This window comes from Pseudonaja textilis, chromosome 5, assembly GCF_049901715.1.
Source record: "Pseudonaja textilis isolate UNSWEBS1 chromosome 5, rPseTex1.2, whole genome shotgun sequence".
Taxonomy (NCBI): domain Eukaryota; kingdom Metazoa; phylum Chordata; class Lepidosauria; order Squamata; family Elapidae; genus Pseudonaja; species Pseudonaja textilis.
Window position 1 is genome coordinate 13,795,306 of NC_141994.1, and position 27,640 is coordinate 13,822,945.

Genomic DNA, 27,640 nt, shown 5'->3' on the forward strand with positions numbered 1-27,640 from the left:
ATGAAAAAAAAAATACTTGAATTAATTGCTCTATTATAAATAAAGTAGACATTAGTCAATTCTGTTTATGGTTCCATATATGTTTCTGCATAGGTCTAACACAGAAAGCTTAATTTAAAATGGTTCAGCATTAAATAATTACTTAGCTTTCAAGCAGTAAACAGAAAAGGATGTGTAATTTCTATGGTTCTGGCATTGCAAGTATGTATTTACTTATTTCTTATTGTAAATAATATATATTATGCTTTAAATAGAAGAAAACAGTTTTACAAGACAACCTAATAGCATAGAAAATACAACTTATGAAAACTAGGATTACAATATCAATTAGCGCAAGCCAGTATCACTAATTGTACTCATATTTCAAATATCTGGCAATGTAAATCATACTTGCTTTCACTTCAAATGATAATATGTATGTGTTGGGACAGTATCTTCAGTACTGTAACATCATTCTCTAAATGAGATGCCACTGCTCAAAAATTGCACTCTCTGACTGCCACTGACCATATCTGCAATAACAAGAATATTTAAAATGAGACTCGTGATGAACTTTCAATATGAATGACATTTTATGCACTGTATCTAGATTCCAAAGGTAGGAAAAAGTGTTAAGAATATGAACCAGAAATCAACAGGAAATTGCTGTAGTTTAACCACAGGCAACTTATTTCCTATCTGTAGGTAATCCACGTTGAGTTGAATGTACATTTTATTTGTAATACCACAAAAGATCTCTTGCTGAAGACACAGAACAATTTAGACAATGTAAAAGATACATGGTTTCTTTGTTTATAACTTATATCCTGCCTTTATTATTTTTATGAATAACTCAAGATGGCAAACATATCCAACAAAACGTCTACCTCCTATTTTCCCCACAACAACAATCACAGGACAAAGTCTGAATGTATACCAGTCATCTGAAAGCTACAATTGGAGAAAGGAAAACAAGTCTTTTGAAAACATTTTTCTCCCATGCTTTATTTTTTTTTTATATGCTTATTTAGGTGTTCAGAAAAATATTAGTAGCTTATATGAGAAAGACAGAGGATTAAGGGACCACAGAGTATTTAATAATAAAACAGTAAATGACAGTTTGAATGGTGTATACCTTAAACCCTGATAGCACTCTCCAATTTAAGATATTATTGTTTTCCCAATGCTAGAAAATGGTTTGTACAAATAATAACAAATAATATCTATGGAGATTGTCAGTCATCCAGGCCATGGTTGTCCCAAAGGTGCTTTTTCAAGAGGCAACTGGACTTTCTGGTTTTTTCTTTGAAGATGTTTCGCTTCTCGTCCAAGAAGCTTCTTCAGCTCTTCTTTGAATGAGAAGCAAAATATCTTCAAAGAAAAACCAGAAAGTCCAGTTGCCTCTTGAAAAAGCACCTTTGGGGTAGAACAAATGATACAGACTGCAACTACAGCAAAGTAGAATGCCACAGCAGAAAAAAAAACCCACTGGAATTACTATGTATTAATAAGAAAGAAATTAGAAGTCTGATGCAAAAGTGCTAATTAAATTTTTAATTTTCAATAGATGTTTATTTATTAAACTTCTATGCCTCCCATCTCATCTAGAAAGTAACTCTAGGCAGCTCACCCCATCAATATTATGATCAAGATACGAACACAATATCAGATTTAAACATTAGCTTGATTTTTTTTTTAAATGTGATTGGTGTATTGGTTAATAAATCATCATAAAACGTACATCATCATATGTTATGTGGGAAACTACATAAAATAGCAACTTAGTAGAGTTCAAAATCTTTTAAAGCTTAGTGTCCTGGAGCTGAACATTTTGCACAATGTAAAAACAAACAAGCATTATGTGCATAGTCGGCATTTTATATTTCAGGAGAAGTGGGAAGTAATAGTGGCAAAGTGTGCCACTTTGTTAACAGCACGTAAATTGAATTTTGACCTTATTACTGACTCTCACAATCACTAATCTAGAATTCAAGTTGCAAATTGTAGAGTGAAGAAAGCCACATAAGGCCAATAGTGCTTCAAAACAACTTGGGGGAAAATAACTGCACTGCAGTGAGATTAATATGCTCTCAATAGTAAGAATAAAAATAAAAGGTAGTATAAGCCATAAAAATAGCAATAGCACTTAGGCTTATATACCGCTTCACGGTGCTTTTGCAGCCTCCTCTAAGTGGTTTACAGAGTGAACATATTTTCCCCAAACAATCTGGATCCTCATTTTACCCACCTCAGAAGACTGGAAGGCCAAGTTAACCTTGAGTCTGGTGAGATTTGAACTGGCAAATTGCAGGCAGATGGCCGTCAGGAGGTAGCCTGCAGTACTGCATTCTTACCACTGTACCACTATGGCTCTTGTGTTGCCTTATTTTCTTTGACATGAGAATGAATGGCTATTGATGGTAAAAACTGTCTTAGGCTCAACATTCTTCAATGTCTTCATCAATGATTTAGATGAGGAGATAGAAGGGAAACTTATCGAATTTGCAGATAACGCCAAACTAGCGGGAAAAGCCAACACTTCAGAATATAAGTCTCAAGATACAGAAAGATCTTGACAGACTTGAACACTGGACCCTATCCAACAAAATGAAATTCAACAGTGAGAAAAAGTAAGATTCTACATTTAGGCAAGAAAAACCAAATGCGCAGGTATGGAATAGCTGGTACCTGGTTCAATAGTAGAAACTGTGAGAGGGATAACTGTGAGTCAGCCGTGGGCTGCAGCTGCCAAAAAAAGCTAACACAGTCCTGGACAGCATTAACAGAAGGACAGAATCAAGATCACCTGAAGTGCAGGATCATTTTATAATGTCTTGGTAAGACCACACTGGGGATATCGCATCCAATTTAGGTCACCACAATATAAAAAAAGTGTAAAAAGGGTGCACAGAAGAGCAACTAAGATGATTAGCGACTGGAACTAAACTGTACACAGAATGGTTGTAAAAACTAGGTATGTCTAGTTTAAAGAAAAGGAGGATGGGGGGGGGCAGTGTTCCAATATTTGAGGGATAGCCACAGAAAAGAGGATGGTCAACCTATTTTCCAAAGCACCGGAAGGCAGAACAAGAAGCAACTGATATAAACTAATCAAGAGAAGAACCAACCTAGAAATAAAGAAAAAATTCCAATCATTGAGAACACCATTTATTTGACATGGTATAGAGTCTAATGTTTGAGCAGGCAGTTGGAATAGAAAACCTCTGACATCCCTTCCAATGCGTTGCTATTCCGATGCTGTCATATTGTATCACATGACTGTACTTACCCAAAATAATAGGATGTACATATGTATGTGGATAACCTTGACCATTCATTTAATAAAATATTAACTGGAATATACTGCTAAGCATAAGCATATCCACATAAATTTTGCTAGTTAGAACAAATCCCTAGATATCCTTGTCCATTATTTCTAACAGTTCTATCGTTTTCTCTCACTCCTTCTCTCCATCCCTCCCTTCATGCTAATTTAGAATGGTTCAGCAAAAAAAAAAAGAGCTTTGAGAAGTTCCCCCTTATACTGGATGTGATAGAATCCCAAAAGATTTCCTAAAATTCCCAGTAATTTTCAGAAATATCATCACAAACATTTTTAGTTTAATATTTCCATGACTTCATAGTATAAACAGTAATATCTCCATTATTGACCCCCTTTTCTGTAATTTTGCTTTACTGTTTATTAAGTGCTTTATGCATTTGTTACAGTATGTCATTTATGAAGCTGCTACAGATGTTCCACATTTTAATATGCTGTTTTTCTTCTAATTGAATATTGCTTTAAGGTAAAAGAGGCATATAAATAGAGTAAAGAAATAAACACATAACATATGCCAGGGCCACTGCAGTGGGGATAACTAAAATTAAGTGATTGATTGATATCAACTTTTTGGTTTCATTCTACCCTTATTCTTCTTCATTACCACACAAGTGAACTAATAATAAATCTAATCAGATAATTTAAAAAATAAAATAAAAATAGATGGATATACCAGATATAGCAACCATATCAGCAACATTATACTTGGTTAATAGCAACAAGGCCTATCTACACAAGGAAGTCTCAAGTCAAAAAGAAGATAAGAAGCTGACAACTTAAGGCAGAATTTTACCTAACTCCTAGGTATGGTTGCACTTCATTTTTCTTGTCTCAGTTAAATAACCTCTATCAGTTTAGACATACAGGAAACCTACTCCATCTGCCTCACTGGCATAGAGGTATTAATTCATATTTTTTCATGAAGCAACTGGCAATTTGAATTAATTCAGAAACAATTTGGCAACGAATGCAGTCTTTGCACAGTATGCAGAATATATTTATGTAAGCGTCTTCCAAAAATAGCCTTAGTAGAGCAACTGCAATGCATAATTATATATACCAGTATATTATATATGTGCGTCAGTGATGGGATTCATTTTTTTTTACTATTGATTCTGTGGGTGTGGGTTGGTGGGCGTGGCAGGGGAAGGATAGTATAAAATCTCCAGTCAGAGATGGTATTTGCTGGTTCTCTGGACTATTCAAAATTTTTGCTACTGGTTCTCTAGAACTGGTGTGCTGAATACCACCTATGGTGTATGTGTGTGTGTGCATACACATATACACACACACATGCGCACATGGATTCAAAGTATGAAAATATTATTTGCTAAATTTATAACAGTTTCTCACTCATCATTACGCTCTATCAATTCTCTCTATCAATTTTTCAATTTTATGGGTATTGATAAAACACAGAGAGGAAGAGTATATATGTACATGTTTGTATGTGCACACAATATATGCCCACATGTACATATACACTTTCCAATTCAAAGAACATCTACTTCCTGATTTAAATTGATGCATATGAACACATATCCAGGCCTCAAACTCGGAGCCAAACCAAAACACGGATCATCACATCACAGCCACCCGCTCAGGTTATCACATCAAAGAACTCAGGAGGTTACACCACAAAACCTCAGGATGTTGCAACACAGCCAACGACCCAGGAGATTACAGCACAAGACCCAGGATGTCAAAACAATAGAATTCAGAATTCAGCCCATTACCCAGATCGTTACAAGACAGGAGGCTGATATACACACAGCCAATACCTCAGCCACACATGTTTTTACAAAAAAGCCAGCCAATCTGCAAAAATCAACTCCATCAACCAATCAAGAAATGACAACACAGCCAACCTCCCCACCAGTATATATAGGGAGACGGCAGCTCCGATCACACTTTGCTCGCACAAGCATGAAGCCGAAAGCACCAGCCTGAAGATGGCGGGTGGGACCTCGTCGAAACGTTGCCAAGATGCTCTCAATCTTAAATGGGAAAAGACCTGAACATGCCAAGACCTACATACATACATACACACACACACACATACATACATACATACATGGCATTCAGCTTTGTTTGGGTATTTTCCCACGTCATTATAGTTGTGCTTTTAAAGTTGTAACAACATTTTGGAAGAATCTCATCTGCCATCATCAGGCTTCTGTATTGTGTTCGTCTGTGAATCAGACTTTCACAGCTGTTTCTGTTTTAAATTTGGGGCTAGCCTACCGCTGTGCCAGAATGGTTTTTTCTTCATCCTGATTGGTTGGGAGTCTTGGTCTGTGTTTATTGGTCTTGGAGTTTGCTGTGTTCTGCTAGTCTTGGTCTGTGTTTATTGGTCTTGGAGTTTGCTGTGTTCTGCTAGATTGGTGTTTCTAATATCTTCTGTCTGTTTTGTGGATTTTTTTGTCTTGATTGGCTGGCAACAATAAATACAGACCAAGACTCCCAACCAATCAGGATGAAGAAAAAAACATTCTGGCACAGCAGTAGACTAGCACCAAATTTAAAACAGAAACGGCTGTGAAAGCCTGACTCACAGACGAACACAGTACAGAAGCCTGATGATGGCAGATGAGATTCTGCCGAAACATTGCTACAACTTTAAAAGCACAACTACAATGACGTGGGAAAATACCCGAACAAAGCTGAATGCCAAACACACACACACACACACACACACACACCATCATCAGGCTTCTGTATTGTGTTCGTCTGTGAGTCAGACAAGTCTGACTCACAGACGAACACAATACAGAAGCCTGATGATGGCAGATGAGCTTCTGCCAAAACGTTGCTATAACTTTAAAAGCACAACTACAATGATGTGGAAAAATACCCGAACAAAGCTGAATAACATACATACATACATACATATATTAGATAATAGATAGACAGACAGACAGACAAGACATTAAAACAGCTGATATTTTTTCCATCCTATACTGAATGTTTCATAAGTTGCTATGGTTATCTCCATCTATGCTGCATATACAGTCCTGCTCTACTTATGAAACTGCTCCACATGGAAAAAAATGTATCTCTTTTAATGGTTCAAAGCACTGTCTTTTAAAGGATTTGCACAGCTTTGTGATGTACGGGCATTCAATGGAATGCACTAATTATTTTAAATACCCAGGAGTAATTTATTTAATAGGAAGTATCAGTGATAGGAAGTATCAGTGATGTTATCTCTTATACTTCTACCACAATATGAAGATAAGTATTGTGATATTCATAAAGCCTCACTATTAGATTTATGCTACAATACACGTGGGTTACTCCTATATTTAGAATTATATTATGAACATAATTCAGACACTATGCATGCAGGCAACTTTTCAAATGTAGGAAGCAATGGCTGAACTTCCTAACAATATATTTTCAAAAATTAAAGGAAATATATGTTTTATCTGCTCAACAATATAGATATGTATCTAGATTCATCATGATGTGAAATTTAACATTTATTGGGGGTATAACAAGAGGGGTTTTTTTATATAACTAGTTTGTCTCATTATTATTCAGTGGAACTACAAGAATGTTACAACTCTTAAAATAAATATTTACAAATTAATAATGTTATATCTGTAAAAACAGTTATAAATCCTGAAACAATGTATTACATTAGTACCACTTACTTCACTTAAGGATGAAAATGTTTAGTATGTTTATGGATAATTGGAATTATTTTATTAGAAATATTAAATAATTTTGCCATCCAAATAACAATCTAGTTCTTAGCTAGAATAAATCTTCATCAATGGCAAATTGATAAATTGCATTAATTTCCACATTTACTTGGTAATATTACAATCTCCCTGTGTAATGAAGATGCACTGCTAATCATATGATCTTTTCCAAATTGGAAGGAAACCTAAGAAATTAGTATAATTTTATTTTATCAAGTTAGATGAAAACAAATAATAGTTTATTGTGTATGAGCTGGCGAAGAACACATCAACTGTACAATAGTGGTAATTGTAAATCTTTTTTCTTCCCCAGAAAGATTTTTGTTTCGTTTTGTTTTAGCATTGTTAATCACTAAATACAGCAATCTTTGATTTATGACCATAATTGAGCCCAAAATTACTGTTGTTAAATGAGATACTTGTTAAGTGAATTTTGCCACATTTTACAACCTTTCTTGCCATTGTTGTTAAGTGAATCACTGCAGTTGGTATGTTAGTAGCCTGGTTGTTAAGTAAATGTGGCTTTTCCCATTGACTTTGCTTATCAGAAGGTTGCAAATGACCTTGGGACTCAGCAACAGTCATAAATATGAGTCAGTTGCCAAACACCTGAATTTTGATCACATGATCATGGGGATGCTTCAAAAGTGGTAACTTTGAAAAACGTTCATAAGTCCCATTTTTCAGGGCTGTTATAACTTTAAATGGTCTCTGTTGTTAAGTTGAGGACTGCCTGCAGTCCCTCAATTCACCATCATACAATAAGAATGTAGAATATTCTGGATTCTGCTGGATTATCTGCAGAGCCTTCTGCCTCCAATTACATCCACTTGGTCCACAATATGCAATAGAGAAGACATGATCTGATCTGCTTAAATTCAACAATGCTATTTAATGGAAGTTAGGAAGCATATATTCTCTGTTACTGTGTCTGTCCTTTGGAATGGCATATTTCCTGAAATTTGGATGGTTCTGATCTCTGTGGACTTTTGGAAGTACTAAAGCTCGGTCTTTTTTGCCCTTTCTTCAGTTTAGTGTAACCCTTAGGATGGCAGATCCTGATTTATTTTGTTGTTTCATTGTTTAAAAAAATTACTGTTAATTTTCATTCTTCTTTATCACCCAGGGTCAAATGTTGAGTTAGCAATTGTATAAATCTAAATAAATAAATGACAGATCTAACTACGAAGGAGATGAAGGAGGCGGCGTGAGATACAGAGGCATGGAGAGGGGTGATCCACAGATTGGTTGACGGTTGATGACAAAATAAATAAATAAAGGTAGCTCTCTAAACTTATGAAGCCTTAAATCTTCAGTGAAATACCACCAATAGGTCAACAGGTTTTCTTCAGTGTATTTGGAGTATTTCTTTAAAAAGTAATGGACAACAACCCATAAAACTGTTTTAGCCATGTGAAATATACCTGTCATGTCAGCTCAGTTCATGAATACAGTAAGGTGAGATATATTATTATTGCATTTTACTTTTACTGAATATTTACCTTTAAGATGCAACTATTTTATTTAAAGCAACTATTTGAGTTAGTGCAATTAGAGACCTAAAGTCCAACTGCAGCCATAACTATTTCATGGGTCACAATCATAGTGCATTAATTTAATTATGTATTACTCCTGCTTTTTATTTATGATGCACCATATTTTACATTGCTTCTTACAAAGACAAATTTTAAAAAGCTGAAAAGTAAACCAGGCTGTTTGTTTTTTGTAACAGACTCATAAATCACAATTCAATTAACAATCAGTTTTGACTTATAGTTCCTTGTAGGTTTTCAAAACTAACACAGCAAGAAATAAATAAAGCTACTGAATGGAACTAATGTTGTCTCTACAGTACTCTGGTCTTATGTTTATAAATTAAATAAAAATGAGTGCTAGGTGAAGGTATGGCATTCTCAGTCTCCCTAGATAAACGAGACCAGGAAATCAACTCAACAGGAAGACAAATACAGAATCTGTGCTACATCTCCCCAGCTTTTTATGATGGAATTAATTTGACAATTGGCAGCCATGATAAAAAATAACCAAGAACAAGAAAGCCATCAATTCAAATACTTTAAATACAACACAAATAAAACATATTCACAGGTTCCAACAGATACTCAGATCCCTTAAGTCCAGGTACATGGCCACATGACCATAAAAAATGTCAAAAAACTAAGGGACATTGTAATCACTGGGAGCGCTCTCTCTCTCTCTCTTCCCCTCTCTCTTTCTCCCTCCCTCTCTCTCTCCCCCTCTCTCCCTCCCTCCCTCTCTGTCTCTCTCTTTCTCTCTCTCTCTGTCTCTGTTTCCCTCCCTACCACATGCTCTCTCTTTCTCTCTTGATAGAGAGACAGACAGATAGATAGATATCCATCCATCCATCCATCCGAGTTCCAAGTAACAAACCCAACAGAATCAAAACTCCAAGGCAGGCATGTTCCTCAAAGTATAGACTGATTAGGCACGCCATATATATTGGCACATCTGGGGAAACCTGACTCTAAGCCCCCCTCAGGTTTTCCCCTAATTAAAAGTAGAGTTTTCCTTCCCCTGCCCATGTAGTCCATCACATGGTCCAATCAGGTCGCAGTCCAAGGCTCACTCAATCTTAGACCCCACCTTCTTGCACCTGGTGGAAAAACTCTTGTATCTCAAGCGAAAGAATTTTATTATGGCTATAATCCCCCAGTTATCTCTTCAGGCCCCCTCCTGTTCCCACAGCTCGACTTTCTTCGCTGTGGCAGCCCTGAAGTGCCAAGGGGGAAAATGGCTCTGGGGCTGACTCTACCTACCTACCTACCTACCTACGTAGGTAGCTAGCTAGCTAGGTAGGTAGGTAGGTAGGTAGGTAGATAGCTAACTAGCTATCTTCCACCTATTGGAGTATTTCTTGAGCTTGAACTTCATGAAAACTAATTCTAAAACACTATTCAACACATTCAGTGAATAATTGTTCATATTGGTTGACATTTATACTAATAATTAATACTTACATTTTATTAAATATTGTTTTGATAATAGCACCTAAATGCTCTTTGCAATGATCGTAAGTGCCTCAAATGCTACAGATATAATTGCTAGTGTCGATAGGGCAGGTGCTACAGCAGAAGAGGTCTATTTCCAGGATCCTGCAAATCAAACTATTTAGAAATGGACCCATAGCCCATCTGTTCTGTGAGGATGAGCAGATGTAATTGGGAGGTGGCCAGAGGTGGTATTCAGCATGTTCTGACCAGTTTTGGAGAACCGGTAGCGGAAATTTTGAGTGGTTCAGAAAACCGGCAAATACCACCTCTGACTGGAGATTTTACGGTATTCTTCCCCTGGCACGCCTACCAAGCCACGCCCACAGAACTGGTATTTTAAAAAATTGAATCCACCCATCACTGGTGGTGGCTATCCTCAGATAACCTGGCCTCATGCCACTTGTTCAACGTAAGTAGTTCCAAAATGATAAATATATGATGAACTATGTTCCCCAAACCTATATCTGCATTTCCAGAGTAAAGGTTTGCAAGATTTTCAAAACAAATTTATTCAGTTAGAGGAAAGCTGGATATAAATTATTCATCTCCGAAAATTATTTTCATTGAACGTGGGGTGTCATGGAAAGGAGGAGGATTAAACGTACCATAGTAAAATGTGATGGAGAATTCAAATAGCAAGCAGAAAAGCAACAAGATTGAAAGCAAAACACAAAAAGAGATCAAATAATATTTCATCTTTAGCTAGGTGGGCCAGCAGTGAAGTACCCTTTTGATGGTGGGAGGGGGGTCAACTTTTGATCAAGTATTTATGAAAGCTCAGCACTTTTCATAAAAAGAGATTTCAAGCATGAGTCATTTAAAGGAAATCAGAAATTACTTTCTTATAGAATGATCCTTCCCCCCGCTTTTCTCTGAATCCTATTTCAAACACGCTATTTTAATGCCATACATTTCAACACAAAATCTTGTTTTGTTTTCTTTTAATTGAAATTGGAATGTTTGTTAACGTATTTTCATTTGTAAGCCTTCATTACTTTGCTGCAGTGCTATATTGGTAAGAACAGAGCCACTCATTTGAAACGTAGAAAAAATGAATTTAAAAGGAAATATCTTCCTCCTCCTTCCACATCAGCATTTTTGAAGCTGCAGGCAACACACTGCATCGGCAGTGAATCATACAGAATGACATCTTTAATGAAGGAAAGGATAGCAGAAATAAAAGGTATGACATAACAGTTCCATTCTAAGATCATTAGCACTTTCTGGCTTCTCTCCACCAACCCATTAATTTTCAGGCAGGAATGCTCATCATGATATGATTAACATTAACATAAAGACTGAAGAGCGTTGTACTTCAGCAATGTTGAAAGTCTGTAGAGTTTCTACAGACGTTTAGCTGTAGAATATGGAATGAATATCCTTTGAATGGCATGGGAGTAGGAACGGATTTCCAGAAGGGAAAAAAAATTGCAGACTATAAGAACCAGGAGTACTACTCAAGTGACCCTGGGGATACAGATGCTTCAAGGATCCTCTAAAACAGTGGCCCCCAACCTTTTTTGTGCCACGGCCCGGTACCGGCATCACAAAATGACCCGCGGCCCGGTACCGGCATCAGCACGCATGACAAGGCAAGGCGAGCCGAGCGACCGGCCAGCCAGCCGTCCTCCGCTTCTCCCCGTCACCTTCAACTCCTCCTTTGTACCTTTTTTGTGCTTTCTTAATCTCCTCCGCCATCAGGACGGCTCTTCGTTCGAAGCCGCCCCCCCTTCGATGAAACTAAGGCGCGAGGATTCCTTCAGGACCCAAACGCCGCTTTCCAACCGGAAAAGCTCACCTGGAAGCAGTTTCTCATCGAAACAAGATGGCAGCAACCAGCAAACCGGCGGCCCGGTAGAAAATGATCCACGGACCGGTACCGGTCCGGAGCTGGGTGGTTGGGGACCCCTGCTCTAAAATGATGCAAATGACCATCTCTCTGCAAGGAGTATAAATCCTTCCTTTCCCACTATCCTGTCAGAACTGAAGAAGCTTCTTGGATAAGAAGCGAAACATCTTCAAAAGGAAAAAAAAAAAAAGAATGTCCAACTGCCTCCTGAAAAAGCACATTTTGTTCAGCACTGCTGATGACCACATGCAAACACTTAAGCTTTAAACAAAATGAGAGAAAAACCACTTAAGAAACCTTAGGGATAGCACTTAAAAAAAATATATGCTGCAGTGCAGGATGACCATTTTCTACCTTGTGACACAAACCAATTTTATTATTATTATTTTTTTGTAAATGCTGGCACAAAAACTAAACTAACAGAAAAGGCAAGATATTCTACTCTGCCTCCTGGTGAGTATAGCATACCAATGATTAAAACGCTGGTCTACAACCAATTTGTCAATGTGGTTGCACTGAGAAAATGACCTAACATTTCTCAATTTCATCATTTGACAGAACAAGCCACAAGCCTTATAACAGGCAAAACCTTTGTATCAGAAAACAAACAAAAGAGTTGTCAAATGCAGGTGGCAGCAAGAATTTCAAACCTCCTGTCTGCATTAAAGCACTCAATGAGAAGTTTTAAATATTTTTTTCACAATATGATCAAATCAACCCCTTGATAACTACAGGTAGTCCTCGACTTACAACTGTTCATTTAACGACCGTTCAAACTTGCAACGGCGCTGAAAAGGGGACTTATGACTGTTTTTCACTTACGAACACTGCATCAAAATTGTGACTCTTGTTGGCTGACTCATATTTAGAAGAATTGCAGTGCTTGTGGGAGCATGTGATTTTTTTGCGACCTTCTGATGAGCAAAGTCAATGGAAAAGCTGGATTCTCTTAACAACTGTATTACTAATTGAATGGCTGCAACGATTCACTTAACAACCATGGAAAGAAAAGTCATAAAATGGGACAAAACTCACTTAATAAATGCCTCACTTAGCAACAGAAGTTTTATACTCAATTGTGGCCATACGTTGAGGACTACCTGTAGTTCCATTTGAGATGGATTCTAAGTCAAGTTATATTCCAGTTCTTACCATCTACACATGCTGGTCTTGCCCTTGTAGTACCGGCAATCTGTCCTTTTTTACATGCACAACGAGCTGTTTGTCGGGCTATAGTTCTTCGAGGCTGACTGCTATCTCTGTCCAATGTAACAATTTCACATGTACCTGCAGCCAACTGACCTGGAAAAAAAAAAACAGCAACAGGTATCATAGTCAATTACTATTATAATCCAAAAGAGTCATGACTCAGTGTTGCAACAGACACTTCTCAACAAATGGAAATTCAGTTGACAAACATAGATATTGATATTTGTAATAAAACAAAGACAACATTTTTTTCTCATGTCTTGTCTTGAAGGACAACTGGTTTAAAACGTGCCCGTTTTAGAAATTACTTCAAATTAACAGCTACGGTATTATGATATTCACCTAGAATTAAGGAGAAGCAGATTGTGATACTGAACATTCTGAGGTCATCAAAGTTTGACAAGTTTTTCAGCCAAACCTACTCCAAAGGAGGAAAAAAGGAGGAATTTGAGACTTCTTCAGCTTTTGAAGAAATTTGGAATATAAATTAAACCAATAAATAATTTTATCAGTAATAGCTTGAAAGAGGAACTTTCTAAAAAAAATTAAAAAAAACTAATGGGAGATCAGTTTTTTTTATTTCAACTTCCCAAGTAGTTAACTTGAAAAGCTGGATGGTCATTTTTCAGAAAATAATGTCAGACAATGTTGGAAATGAGAAAAAAGTGCCTTGGTAAAAATAAAGCAATCAGGAACCAATAAAGAAGATGTGATGTTACACAAAATTAGACAATATTAGAAATTCTGCTAAAATATATATACTAATACTGCTATTGAGAGCAATTGAGAATTTACATTTCTTACAATTTTTATAAACCTACAATTTTTCTATATCCTTTGGTAATAACTGTGGGCTGAGAAAGACTCTAAAAGACCTTACATTAAACCAAGTGTACTTGGCATAATGTAACATTTTTTAAAAAATATACAAACTTAGTATAGCTGGACTTCAGTAAGGCATTTTGACAAAATGGATTAGAGTCTATTCCTTGGTAAGGTAGAAAAAATGTGAAATAGGCAGCATCACCACAAAATGGATTAGCAAACTAATCAAGGAGAGAACCTAGTTCAGTGTCAGCGAACCTATGCCATGTGTGCAGGAAGTGACACGCAGAGCCATCTCTCTGGGCACACCAGCTATTGCCCGTTGCTCTTCCGGGCTCCGGCACATGCAACTGTTCTTTGCACACGAAGGAGCACCAGAAACTGGAAGACAAGCTTCCTGTTGCGCATGTGTGCCCTGCCCGGGTGGTCTTTGCCTCCATGGGAGCACCGGAAAATGGAAGAACAGCCCCCCAGCTCACATGCACGCACCGGCCACCTGTGCATGCAGAATTCTGGAATCTGGAACAGCAGCTCCCAGGTGCTCATGCGTGTGCCAGCGAGCTGGTCTTCACACATGCAGGAACACCGAAAACTGGAAGCTCAGCTTGCACAGGTATAAAATAGGTGGTTCCTGGCTCAACAACGGCAACTGACAGGGATCAAGGAGCCCTTAAGTATGAACCAGTAGTGTTGCTGTTGCCAAGAAAAGCCAATGCAGTCCTAGGCTGGATGAACAGAGGGATAGCATGAAAGGTTAATACCATTTTATACTGCACTGGTAAGACAACACTTGAAATAGTTCATCTAGTTTTGGGGACCATGTTACCAAAAAAATGTTGAGACTATAGAAAGAGTGAAGAAGAGAAACAAAGATGGTTAGGGGACTGGAGGCTAAACCATGCAAACTGGGTATGTCTAGTTTATCAAAGAGAAGGACTAGAGGTGACATGAATGCAGTTTTACGATATTTCAGGGGGCTGAAACAGAAGTAGGGGATCAAGCTATGTACCTGAGGGCATGACAAGAAGTGATGAATGGAAACTTAAGAAACAGAGATCCAACCTACAACTAAGGAGAAATTTCTTGACAGGGAGACCAATTGATCAATGGAATGGCTTGCCACCCAAAGTTGTGAGTGCTCCATATCTGGAGGTTTTAAAGAAGAGATCGGACAGCCATTTGTTCAGAATGATATAAGGTCTCCTGCTTGAGTCAGCAGTTGGACAAGAAAATCTCCAAGGTTCCTTCTAACTCTGCTATTCTTTATTTAAAATGCTGGACAGTCATTAGAGAGATGCTGAAGCTAATATATATCCACAGCCACAAAAGCTCCGTGAGTGACTTTGGAACAGTTACTCTCTGCCCTATCAGTCTCATGGAAATGTTATAGGGAAAAAATAACACAGGTAGCACTGTGGACACTGTTTTGAGCAGAAAGAGACATTAATTCAATTATGTATTCTTTCACACAAGAGGACAATCGTATTCCTTGTGGGTTGAAAGCCTGGAAGCCAGGGTGATTCTGCAATTATTATTATTATACAGTTCTGGGCCTATACTTTTGATTCACTAAAGCTATTTCTGCTAAATTCCTCTCTCTCTCTCTCTCTCTCTCTCTGTGTGTGTGTGTGTGTGTGTGTGTGTGTAAGAAAGTATACACGAACAGTTTTCACCTTTAATTCTGCATAGAGCTATACTTCCTCAATCAAAATTGTGTGCAATTTGGTGATTCTTATGAACTCAAGACTCCCAATTAAACAGCCAGTAGCCAGGAAGAACTTTGCTCAAATTCACCTTGTTTATCAATTGTCTCCTTCACTGGGCTGGAACAGTGGTGGTATTCAAAATTTTTTACTACCAGTTCTGTGGGCATGGCTTGGTGGGTGTGGCAGGGGAAGGATACTGTAAAATCTCCATTTCCTCCTCATTCCTGGGGGGAAGGATACAACAAAATCCCATTCTCTCCCCACCCCACTAACCTGCTTTCCAGCTCCGTTCTCCTGTGCAGGGCAACAAAAGAAAGCCAAGCTGAACAGCTGGGACTCAGGAGGAAGAGAATAGATGGGGGTGAGGCCAGTCAGAGGTGGTATTTGCCAGTCCTCCAAACTACTCAAAATTTCTGCTATTGGTTTTCCAGAATTGGTCAGAACCTGCTGAACACCATTTCTGGGCTGGAGTCTGTAAAAGTGACTCAGGCCCTACTTCCTACTTGAATTACTGTAATATGCAGCACATGAGGCTATCTTCAAAGAGCATTTGGAAACTGGAGTTGGTCCAGAATGAATCCGCAAGAACAATTTTAGGGGTTTGTTATTTCATGGAGGCAAACTGACTCTCAGTGGGCTTTTAGGTGTGATTCAAGGAGCTAGTTATCATCTATAAAGCATTACACAGCAAGGAACCATACTATTTGTAGGAATGCCAGTATCCCACCATCTCTGTTTCTTCTTTCCCTTAGGTAAAAGCAATTAATTAAGTGAAAAGACTTTTTTTTAAAAAACATACGTTTTTTCCTTTATTTGTCAGAACAACAAATGGTTATCTTATTTTTATCACTATGACTTACTGTTCTGACACAGGCTTCATAAACCATAATTATTCACAAACATGTTTTAAAAACAAAACCTATTATATTGCAACACTGGTAATTGTTTTCATTCCCAGCCAGAATTAAACTCAAATAGTCCCCCAAGATAAGCACACACCTTTCAGTTCTGTGAAGTGCTGCCAAAAAGTATCAAATTAACTAGAAAAGAAACCAACCGAAGTACAAAGAACTTCCAGGATGACTAGGAACTGATCAAACTACTTTGCTTCCTGCAAAGTTTTCGTCATCTTGGCCTGACTTTTATCCCTTATGAGAGAGGCAATCACCTCCCAGCCTTACTCCTGAGTGACTCCTTTTGTTTCAGCTGCTCTCACCTTCTAGCAGCTCTGCACACACGCGCACTGGGAACAGGCTCCCCTGGGTCCTCTGCTTTGCTGCTGCCAGACTCCAAAGGCTCCGAAGGCAGCACCCCACTCCCAGATGGCCCTGGCCCCATCTATGCATCAGACGCAGGACCCTCATCCGAGTCCTCTCCAAACTCCCTGACTGGTCCCCTTTTCCCCCCGTCCAATTCCGCTGCCGTCTGCACCAGCTAAGCACAACATTTACAACCACTTATTTAGTGAATGTTGAAAGTTACAATGCTTATAAAAAATATTATTTATGACCAGTTCTTGCACTTACAACCTTGACTGTATCTCCATAGTTATGTGATCAAAAATTTGGGCCCTTGGAAATGGGAAAGTATTTATGATAGTTGCAGCATCCTGGGTTGGCAGATCACCAGTTGTGACCTTCCCAGTCAGGCAAACCAACAAAGTTAAGGCGGAAAGCTGGATAATATGTGATTCACTTAAAAAATATAGTGATCCATTCAATAACTGTGGCAAAATAAATCATAAAATTAGGTGTGACTCGCTCCTAAACTGCCTTGTTTAGCAACAGAAACTCTGGTTCCAATTATGGGTGTTAAGTCAAGGACCATCTGTACTAATTTCAATTGCATAAAATATAGTTTGAGACACTTCATTATAAAAAAAATATCTCCAATAAAGAATCTCTGTATCAACAATCAATTGTAAGTAAGATATGTAAACAATTAAAATATTAAAATTACTTTAACAATTACTAATAAAGTATAAAATATTTTACGTGACCTTACAAAAAATACATATTTTTTTCTTTTATCTCTTCATGGTATTCTTTCTTAAAAGCAAAGATCAATTCAAGGTAGATTTTACGTGAAAATTTAAAAAGTTTAAACATGTTTACCAAATTAAACAAACATATACTATGTCCATGGCATTTATAGAAGTCCTAAAAAAAATCCTGAAGCAAATATATATAAACAAATAGACCCAAAATTTAATTTGAATGAATCACTATAATAGTATTTCAGCTAAGTACTGAGTATGCTACATTCATACAGTTACGTGTTATGGTTAATTTTTATTAAAGCAATGGATAATGATTCATTCTCCAGAAAACAAATGTAAAAAATAATATTGGCATAATTTGTGAATGTCAATACAAATAAATAAATTTATATTGAATTACTTGATTTTAGCAAACGTCAACCCAGTTTGCTCAACAACAGTCATACTGTGACTATAGTCATACTGTAATCATATGCAAATCATATGCAAATTTTAGAGAAAAGAAATGAAGTCAATTAAAACTTGAGTACAAAGATTCTTAGCAAAATGCTCAAAAAAGATTGTGAAATTATATATATGTATGTACACATATTCTTTGACTATCTTTTTATATAAAAAAACATGGCTTTTTACAGACACAACTCTACCTGCTGGGAACAGGGATAGACAGCATGCTTGGAGCTACTGGCCACAGCAAACTAGACACATTTAGAAGTAGGAATTATAAACAGTTATGCTTTTTTAAAGAGTGGTGAGAAGCTTATTGAAAAAAAATAGTAGATATGTTAAATACGTTGCATACTTAATTTCATCTATTGACGAGAACCATCAGTCACTTCTTCCCTGTTCTTGGAAGATAGATCAGAGTGTCATGGTGATAAAAAAAAATCAACCTTTATTAAAATAAAACTAACAGCAAATTATATAAGATCATATTTTAATGTTTAAAATGTTAAAATTTGAAATGTATACTCTTGCAGGAGCTTTCTAATTTATGTCAACAGAGAAACTGGTGAAATTAAAAAAAAAGTATTCAGTAGATCCAGTATTTGGGTATGTAGAAATTATCCAATGTTAGTTTACTTTATTGATTGGCCCTTGGGCCATATCAAAATGCAGACTTCCAGACACAAATTATTCCTAAAATCTGATAAAAACAATTTAAAGTGGAATTGGGTAAAATATGATTTTAAATGAAATTGGAATAATATACAGTTTAAAATGAAATTGGAATAAAATAATTTAACATATAAATAAAATATGATTAAATTAGATTTTGGTATCACATCCCTACAATCTACCCCAATCAGTAGAAATTATCCAACGGAAAAAAACAACCTTGTTTGTGGTTGTAAATACATTGTGTGCATCCTAAGAGTAATACTGTGCTGAGAATATAAGCATGTCATATAAAGGTGGAAGAATACACTGATCATGGTGATCTATAACTTTAGAAAAGAAATGTAAACTAGTTATTGGTCAAGCTTGAACTGTACAGGACATAAGGATCAATGTTATACTTATCAATTTATTGTATAAATTTATAATATAGTCCAGCTATGTCTCTGTTCTGTGATTAGCTTTCATAAATATTAAAGAACAGGAAAAAGAAAAAGCAGTTCCTTTAACTGTGTATGACAAATACCTTGAAGTATTTATGTAAAAAAATACATAATTTGTTCATCACTTGTAGCCTGCCAAAAGTTTCCCCCAAAATCCTGGGGGGCAAGCTAAATAAATTCAATGGAAACTAAGTGGGAAGCCATATTATCGCAAACACAGGACAGGCATAAGATATCAATATAAAAAGGCAATAAAACTAGCATAACAGAGTGGTTCAAGAACTGAGGCATAAATCAGTATGCTCCTAGTCTAAATCTATTCCAGTCATAAAACTTATGTGGTCTAGGAAAATCCATCACTCTATACTCAGGTTGCAGTAAAAGGATAATAAACAAGCTACCTTTTATGAATAATACAACCATTCTAAAAATAGACACAATAAACATTTACTTTGTGTGAACCTTTAAAAAAAATCATTGTAACCATCATCACAGAGGAAATGCATCTTCCCCCATTGGCCACAATTCATTTTTTATGCCCAATTTAAAACACCCAGCTAGAATCTATCTCTAGTGATTAAAAAGCTCCATCTCATTTTATACAAACCTGTCTGACAATTAACGGCATTTGAGACCCTGGTTTTTAGGTCTAAAAGAAACATTGAATTTATTGTGTAACATATGCTACTTTTTGTGTAACGTAGTTCTATTTTGTGTTACTTTAAAAAAAAAAAAGCCTTAAAGATAAACATGTTTTAGCTCAAATAATAATTACATACCATATAAATTGTTTTAATTGTGGCTGTTAATCAGAACCTGATAATAAATTAATAAAACATAAAACTTTGTAAGGTTTTAATAATTACAAAAGTTATGTGATCACTTCTTTAAAGTGTAAGGAACACATTTGCATATAGCAACAGCAACAGTAGCACTTAGATTTATATACGTTTTATAGTGCTTTACAGCCCTCTCTAGGCGGTTTACAGAGTCAGCATGTTGTTCCAATCTGGGTCCTCGTTTTACCCACCTCAGAAGGATGAAAGGCTGAGTCAACCTTGAGCCAGTGAGAATTGAACTGCCGAACAGCAGTCAGCAGACGTAGCCTGTAGTACTGCATTCTAACCACTGCGCCACAGAGGCTCACATAGATATACATTTGCATGTATGTATGTATATGTATGTATGTATATGTATATATGCATATACACACTGTATAAATATACATACACACACACATATACACAAATCAAACTATACACATTAATGTAGCATTCTGAACATTTTTGAAAGTAAAAATATTGCACACTGAATTTTTCAAACGACATAACATAAAAGCTTGGATTAAGCATCAAAGTCCTTTTTTAAATTACAGCTGTTTCTGATATATTTAGTTCTCTTCAATTAGAGAAAGACTGCTGTGTATGACCATTACATTACTAATAAGGTGAATCACTCTAGCATATAATGACTTTCTAATGAAAACCAGGGTTAAGTCATATGTTCTTGTGAACAGCAGCATCTGCAGGGAGTCTAAATGCATAATTGGGGGCACATGGGAAGATCGCTGAGGAAGTCAAAGCAGTGTTTCTGCTATCAAGGAAATCTCTGTCCACGGAAGTGACAATTTTCCAAAAAACATTGTATTTTGTATGACACAATTGATTCAAATTACTTTGTGACCTGACTTTCAAGCCAATTCCGTATCAAAGTGCAGTTAAAATACTGTAGTTTATCTCCTGCACCACATCTTTCCTGGCTGCTTGATTCTCAGAATTCAATAATCCCTTAGAAATGTTATATAGTAAATGGCTTAGATATGCTTTATAATTTGAAAAGTATATATATATATAATACACATACATACATATATACATATATACATATATACATACATATATATATATATATATATATATATATGCAGTTTAAAATATGAAACACAATTAGAAAAATAATTTTTGTATTACAAAAAATAACAATATTGTGTTGTAAAGTAACAACTTCCTATTCTATCTACCTGTATCTGGCTGTTCCTTTTTGACAGTGGAAGCAGCTAAACAAAAATGAAAACAAAATTATACTGAAGAGCTCAAGAATGCCACTGGCATTGTTTGGTAAATGCAAATAGGAGTAATCATATAACAAACATTAGTGCTCTTGCTTGTTCACAACAAGAAATGTTCAAACTTAAAGCAAAACGCAATATATTTGATAAAATATCCCGGTTCTTTCCACACTGAAATCCTTTCATATTCTTCACATATCTGATTTTAATGAGGAGGCTATTAGAAAGGATAAAAATTACCCAAGAGTTTAGAAAATGTTTATTTTCACAACTGGGTTGTTTTCAGTGACAAACGATTGATTGGTACTACTGAGTAAGGATCAGTCAGTTCCTATGCCCACAGAACCTGTAGTAAAAAAAAATGAATCCCGTCACTGATATAGAGAGATAGAGATATATAGAGGTATCTAGATATATATCCTTCTCTCTCCAAAAATATTTTGGCTCTGTTTTCATTTAAAAAAATATAGAAACATTGTTACTGAAAGCAACTTCAGGAGACCAAAGACAAGAACTAACAAAGAAATGTCTGACACACTAAAATTACATTTTCAGAAGAAGAAAAAAGTATTCCATTAAACTGAACAATTACAACTCCCTGTGATTTTCAGTTTCCTTCTTTGCATTGCTGCACTAATTTGTTTCTTTAGTGACATACCGGCAGGAAATATAGACTTTATACTAAAAACAACCATCAGGTGAAATAATTTAAGAAACGAAACACTAAAATCCTGAGATTTAAATAAATATGCAAACATACCTCATTGACCCAAAATAGTAAAATTGTTTCACAATATCATTTTAAGATTCGGATAACTACACAAAATAACAACACCATTGGAATTTAAGTATAATCAATTATACCTGCTTGTTGAATGATAAAATAATATTTGAGCTGGTTGCATTGATATAGAAAACAATGACTTGTTTTAAGCAAATTCTCAGTTTATTTAATTGTCTGGTTTCATGTTACTCCTGGCTGTTGTCAGATCTTCAGGGAAACCAAGGTACATATTGCCTTTTCTTGTTTTGCTATAAGCTATGTAACATTTCTTGAGTGTGAAGTCCGATGAGAGATAAGATGAAGCTTTTGGTTGCTAAGAAAGGCTTTGCTATTTATCTCAAGCTTTAGCTGAGCACAAGCAATAATCACTACTGCCTAAAATATACTGGACTGAAGAGTATATGGGACCATTCATGAAAGTTCATCAGCATTCAGGCGGCAAACTGCACAACTGCAGTAACTGAATACAGGTTCAGTCTATTGGCTTTAATCTTCCATCTCATTCATTCAGCCTTTACTTTTGGCACAGCTGTATGATAAACATTCTTACACACTGCAGTTGTGGGATTCCTTAAGAGGATGAACAAGCAGGAATGCAGGCTTAATGTATTTAAAAATACATTGCGTGTATTAAAGGGTAGGGGGAGCAAAACAGTAAAAGGAACGTACAACATACATACTTTGTATTCATACAAATTCTTAGAGAAAGGAGAAAAAAATGCAATCAGCCATATAGTAAACAAGTAAAATGGTGGCATATTGATAAGAAATATTAACATAGAAATCTATGATGAAAGTTTAACCTGCAGAAGAGGTTGTTGATGGGGAGTATCAATTTTTAATTCTCTGAAAGATTTGTTCTAGAGAGTGCAGCTTATTTTGTTCTGTGTGGCCTGGGGGGCAAGGTTGGACCCAATGAAAAAAAAAATAATAATAATTATGACAAACTTCTTCAACAATCTAAGAAAGACTTGGATTTCTGGAGCAAGTTACAACTTTCCTTATCGGGCAGGATTGCTTTGATTAAGATGAATATTCTGCCAAAATTTCTATATTTATTCCAGACAATTCCAATCAAACTAAATAAAAATTTTTTTATGGAACTAAACAAGATAACATTGAATTTCATTTGGCAGGGGAAAAAAGCTAGGATTAACGTAAAAGCCCTACAAGATTTGAAAAGCAGAGGAGGGTTAGCCTTGCCAAACTGGGAAATATACCATACGGCAGCCACCTTACTATGGATAAAGGATTGGGTAAACCTAACCAACAAAAGAACACTAGTATTAGAAGGCCACGATATGCAGAAAGGATGGCATGCCTTTCTGTGGGAATCAGGGAAACCCAGGCAATCATATTTCCATAGGCATCTTATTAGGGACGCTTTATTAACTAATTGGAAAAAGTACGTAAAAACTTTATCTAAAAATACCGATTTGGCTGTCTCCAATGGAAGCGATAGTACACCCTAATAATTTGGATATAACCAAAATGATTAAGTATGAAAATTTATTAGACCTACAAGGAAAGTTAAAAACACGACAAGAATTACAAGAACGAGGATTTATAATTGATCAGTGGGTGTACCTTCAAATTCATAGTAAATACAAACAAGACATTAAAGAATTTGGAATCTACAATAAATTACAGACTTTAGACAAAATTCTATTAGGACCAAGTAAAAAAAATATATCTAAATTTTACAAATATTTATTAGAAACAGAACTGGAACAAGAAATTGTCAAGGGAAATATGATTGCGTGGAGCAGAAATGTGGGTCGGAGCATTACCCTAGCAGAATGGGAAAAGGTCTGGAACAGGAACATTAAGATCACGAAATCAGCAGCTTATAAAGAAAACTTATATAAAATGTTTTATAGATGGCACCTGCCTCCTTCAAGATTGGCCAAGATGCACCCCAACACGAGCCCCAAGTGTTGGAAATGTCAAAACATAGAAGGTACCTTCTTCCACATGTGGTGGTCATGCAAGGAAACCCAGAAGTATTGGCAAAAAATTAGGCACTGGCTAGAGGAAATAACCATGGAACAGATTGAGTACAAACCGGAGTCCTTCCTTCTAGGAATTTTTGATAAACGAATATCCAAAAAATCAAAGTATATTACAATCCATATCTTAACCGCGGCCAGACTGGCATTTGCCCAGTGCTGGAAACTACCTTCTATCCCCACTGAATTTATGGGAGTATCAATTTTTAATTCTCTGAAAGATTTGTTCTAGAGAGTGCAGCTTATTTTGTTCTGTGTGGCCTGGAGGGCAAGGTTGGACCCAATGGATTCAAACTCTGGGAAAGAAGATTCAGATTAGAGATTAGGAGGAACATTCTGATTTTAGGAACTTTTGACTGGTTTCATGTTACTCCTGGCTGTTGTCAGATCTTTGTAGTATGCATTTCTCTGCTAGAAATCCTTAAGCAGAGGTTAGATATATGTCTGCATGATTGAATGTGTTTTATTGGGGTCAAAGACGAAAATAATCCATCCTTGTGAAAATTTTAGCAGGGTCTGCACCAAATAGGGGATTGGGCTAGATCAGGGGTTGCCAACCTTTTGGACCTCAGGGACCACCAAACTCATAATTTTAAATCCCACAGACCACTGATATGAATTTTGATTGATGGTAGCTTGCTGATGTTGGTGGGAAAGTCGGTCCCATATTCCAGAGCTGCAGTAGTCACAGGACTGGCCTTTTGGTCACCCCAGAACAGCTGCTCCTCCACCCGGGTGCACCAGCCTGTTGTAGAGTGAAGGAGCTGCTCCGGGATGACCAAAGGGCCAGTCTTGTGACTACTGCAGCTCTGGAATATGGGACCAATTTTCCCACCAACGTCAGCAAGCCATCCCGGGACGGATCTCCCTTCCCCGCCGTTCAGTTTACCTTCCAGTTCCAACTCGTGTGGCTCTACTCAAGGTAAGGTTTGCACTCAGCTGAAGGGTGGGGGACAGCGGGTGGGCGGGCCATGTGGGCAGCACAGCCTTGGGTTCCCGCACAGGCTGCATTAATTGCTTTGGGGGGGGGGACATTTCTCTGAGGACCACCAAAATGTTCTCATGGACCACCAGTGGTCCCTGGCCCACCAGTTGGTGATCATTGGGCTAGATGATACTTAGTGTGAAAATTATTGGCAAATTTTCTGTGATCCTATAAAACTTAAATTTGACTTAGTTTATCTGAAGTTTGGACTCAATTGTGTTCATAAGTCAAGCAAGAAAAAACAGTGCATTCATAATAAACTACATAGCAGAAAAATAACTATTTTTCTACCCTACTGTGCTGTTCCACTCACACATGTAACTGTGGGTTTAGTGAGTTCATTAATATTCCCCAGCAAGTCCATTCACCGAAAACCTCAGAACTGTCCCAATTAAGTCCATCCATGAGCAGGCCAATGCTAGTCCACAGACCAATGGCCAAAGAGTCCACAAGGCACTTGAAAGTTTGTGAATCTAAATAAATCCACCAGGCAAACTTTAATCCAAAACACAAAAGAGTTCAACAGGCAAGAAAAGTTTCCAAGGCATGATCCAAGTCAAGGCAGAATCCAAAGCGAGACAGGAATTACAACGACCAGAAAACACACTGCTAGGAAACAAACGTATTGTTCCCAGCATCGCCTCCATCTGTCTGCTGTGCTAAATAGCCAGGTTCCAGCGCAGCCCTCGAGAAACGCAAAGTTTTCTCCTCGCGAGCAGTCTGGCTGATTTCTGCTCCTGCCTTTTCTCTGCCAATATGTTTTGGATCAGGTGTGGAAGGCAGTTCCTCTCCTGTCTGTCTGGCTGCAGCTGCATGCTTTCATACCTGGAGCCTCAACCAAATCCCCACAGATGGCCGCTCAGAGACATCAATCAACTCAGCTCCCGACGTGCCAGGAACTGGTTCATCTTTCCCTGAGCTGACATTTGGAGAGGTATCTGGGAAGTGTCCAGGGGAATCATCACACCTGCCCAATGAAGACTTTGGGGTAATGTATTTTGTGGTAACTCATACTTAGTAGCAATAGCAATAGCATTTAGACTTATATACCCATTTACAGTGCTTTTACAGCCCTCTCTAAGCAGATTACAGAGTCAGCATGTTGCTCCCAACAATCTGAGTCCTCATTTTATTCACCTCGGAAGGATGGAAGGCTGAGTCAATCTTGAGCCTAGTGAGATTTGATCTGTCAAATTACAGGCAGCTGGCAGTCACCAGAAGTAGCCTGCAGTACTGCATTCTAACCACTGTGCCACACTGGCTGTAGTATCACCATCCATCCATAAAATATGCCCAAGATAATTCAAAGCTCTCCCATTTTCTGAAATTCTGTTACGTTGGCTGGGTGTCTGAGTTTCTGCAATATGAGATATACATGCCAAACAGATACTTTCCTACTAAACAGAACTATGAAAAAAATATGTATCTTGCATTGTATGTGTCAGAACAGTTGTAAATTTGACAAAACCTGTCTTTTTTTCCCCCAATATGATTTAACTAAAATTTTCAAAATCGGAGTGAAAGTTACACAGTATATGATTTTTTCCTTTTACAGTTAAATTTATTTACATACATTTTAATGCACGTCGTAACTGAAAACTATTATAGATCTGATTATTACAACTGTTAAAAGTACATTTCCCTTTCAATTTATCATTAATTACCATATGATGTATTGCTTTCAAATCTCATAGGAGCAAAAGAAAATAAGAAATGGAGAAGATTCTGATGATACTACCAGCCACTATTTAGACTTCCCTTTTTGATGACAGGATACCTTAATGAATACTGTTCTAATGGGGAGGGAAGGAAGGAAGGAAGGAAGGAAGGAAGGAAGGAAGGAAGGAAGGAAGGAAGGAAGGAAGGAAGGAAGGAAGGAAGGAAGGAAGGAAGGAAGGAAGGAAGGAAGGAAGAAGGAAGGAAGGAAGGAAGAAGGAAGGAAGGAAGGAAGGGGAAGGAAGGGGAAAGGAAGGAAGGAAGGAAGGGGAAGGAAGGAAAGAAGGAATGGGGAAGGAAGGAAAGAAGGAAAGGGGAAGGAAGGAAAGAAGGAAGGCAGGAAGGAAGGAGGGAAGGAAGGAAGGAGGAAAGGAAGGGGAAAGGAAGGAAGGAAGGGGGGAAGGAAGGAAGGTCAAGTTTGTTGCACAAAATGAGTAGAAAAAAGTTATAATAATTGAATCTTGATTTTATTACCAATAAGGCTTGCATTTAAAAAACAGCAGTTGGTGGAATTCTCCTATAATTATTTCATTAGGTTTTACAATTGTCCAATACTTACTTCCTTGAATACTTGGTTGCATCTGTTTCAATTTTAGCATTTTGCAAAACAAGGCCATAAACGAAACAAACTCCCCAAGACCACATCATTCTGAGGGGTAGTTCAGCGTTTTCAAAATGCTGATCCTACAGAGTCTTCTATGTGCCTAGTTTGAGGCCAAACCTCTGCTGGAATATTTCAAACTGCTTCCATTTCAGAAGATTTATTTCCTGAAGTTGACAAACGACCCCCAAAGCAACAGGGTGGTTTGCCACATAATCTGAAATAAAAGCAAAACATTTCAGGGGTCTCCAGAGCGTATCAAATCTGAATTT

At 37.1% G+C, this 27,640-nt stretch overlaps 1 protein-coding gene across 1 annotated transcript in view; it reads right to left on the reverse strand.

The window, feature by feature from the left end:
- TAFA5 (TAFA chemokine like family member 5) overlaps nucleotides 1-27,640 on the reverse strand; it is a 311,537-nt gene that overhangs the window by 145,751 nt on the left and 138,146 nt on the right. The window contains 1 exon segment of the mRNA XM_087934142.1: nucleotides 13,057-13,206. Within this exon segment, the coding sequence (XP_087790268.1) occupies nucleotides 13,057-13,206 (150 nt within the window).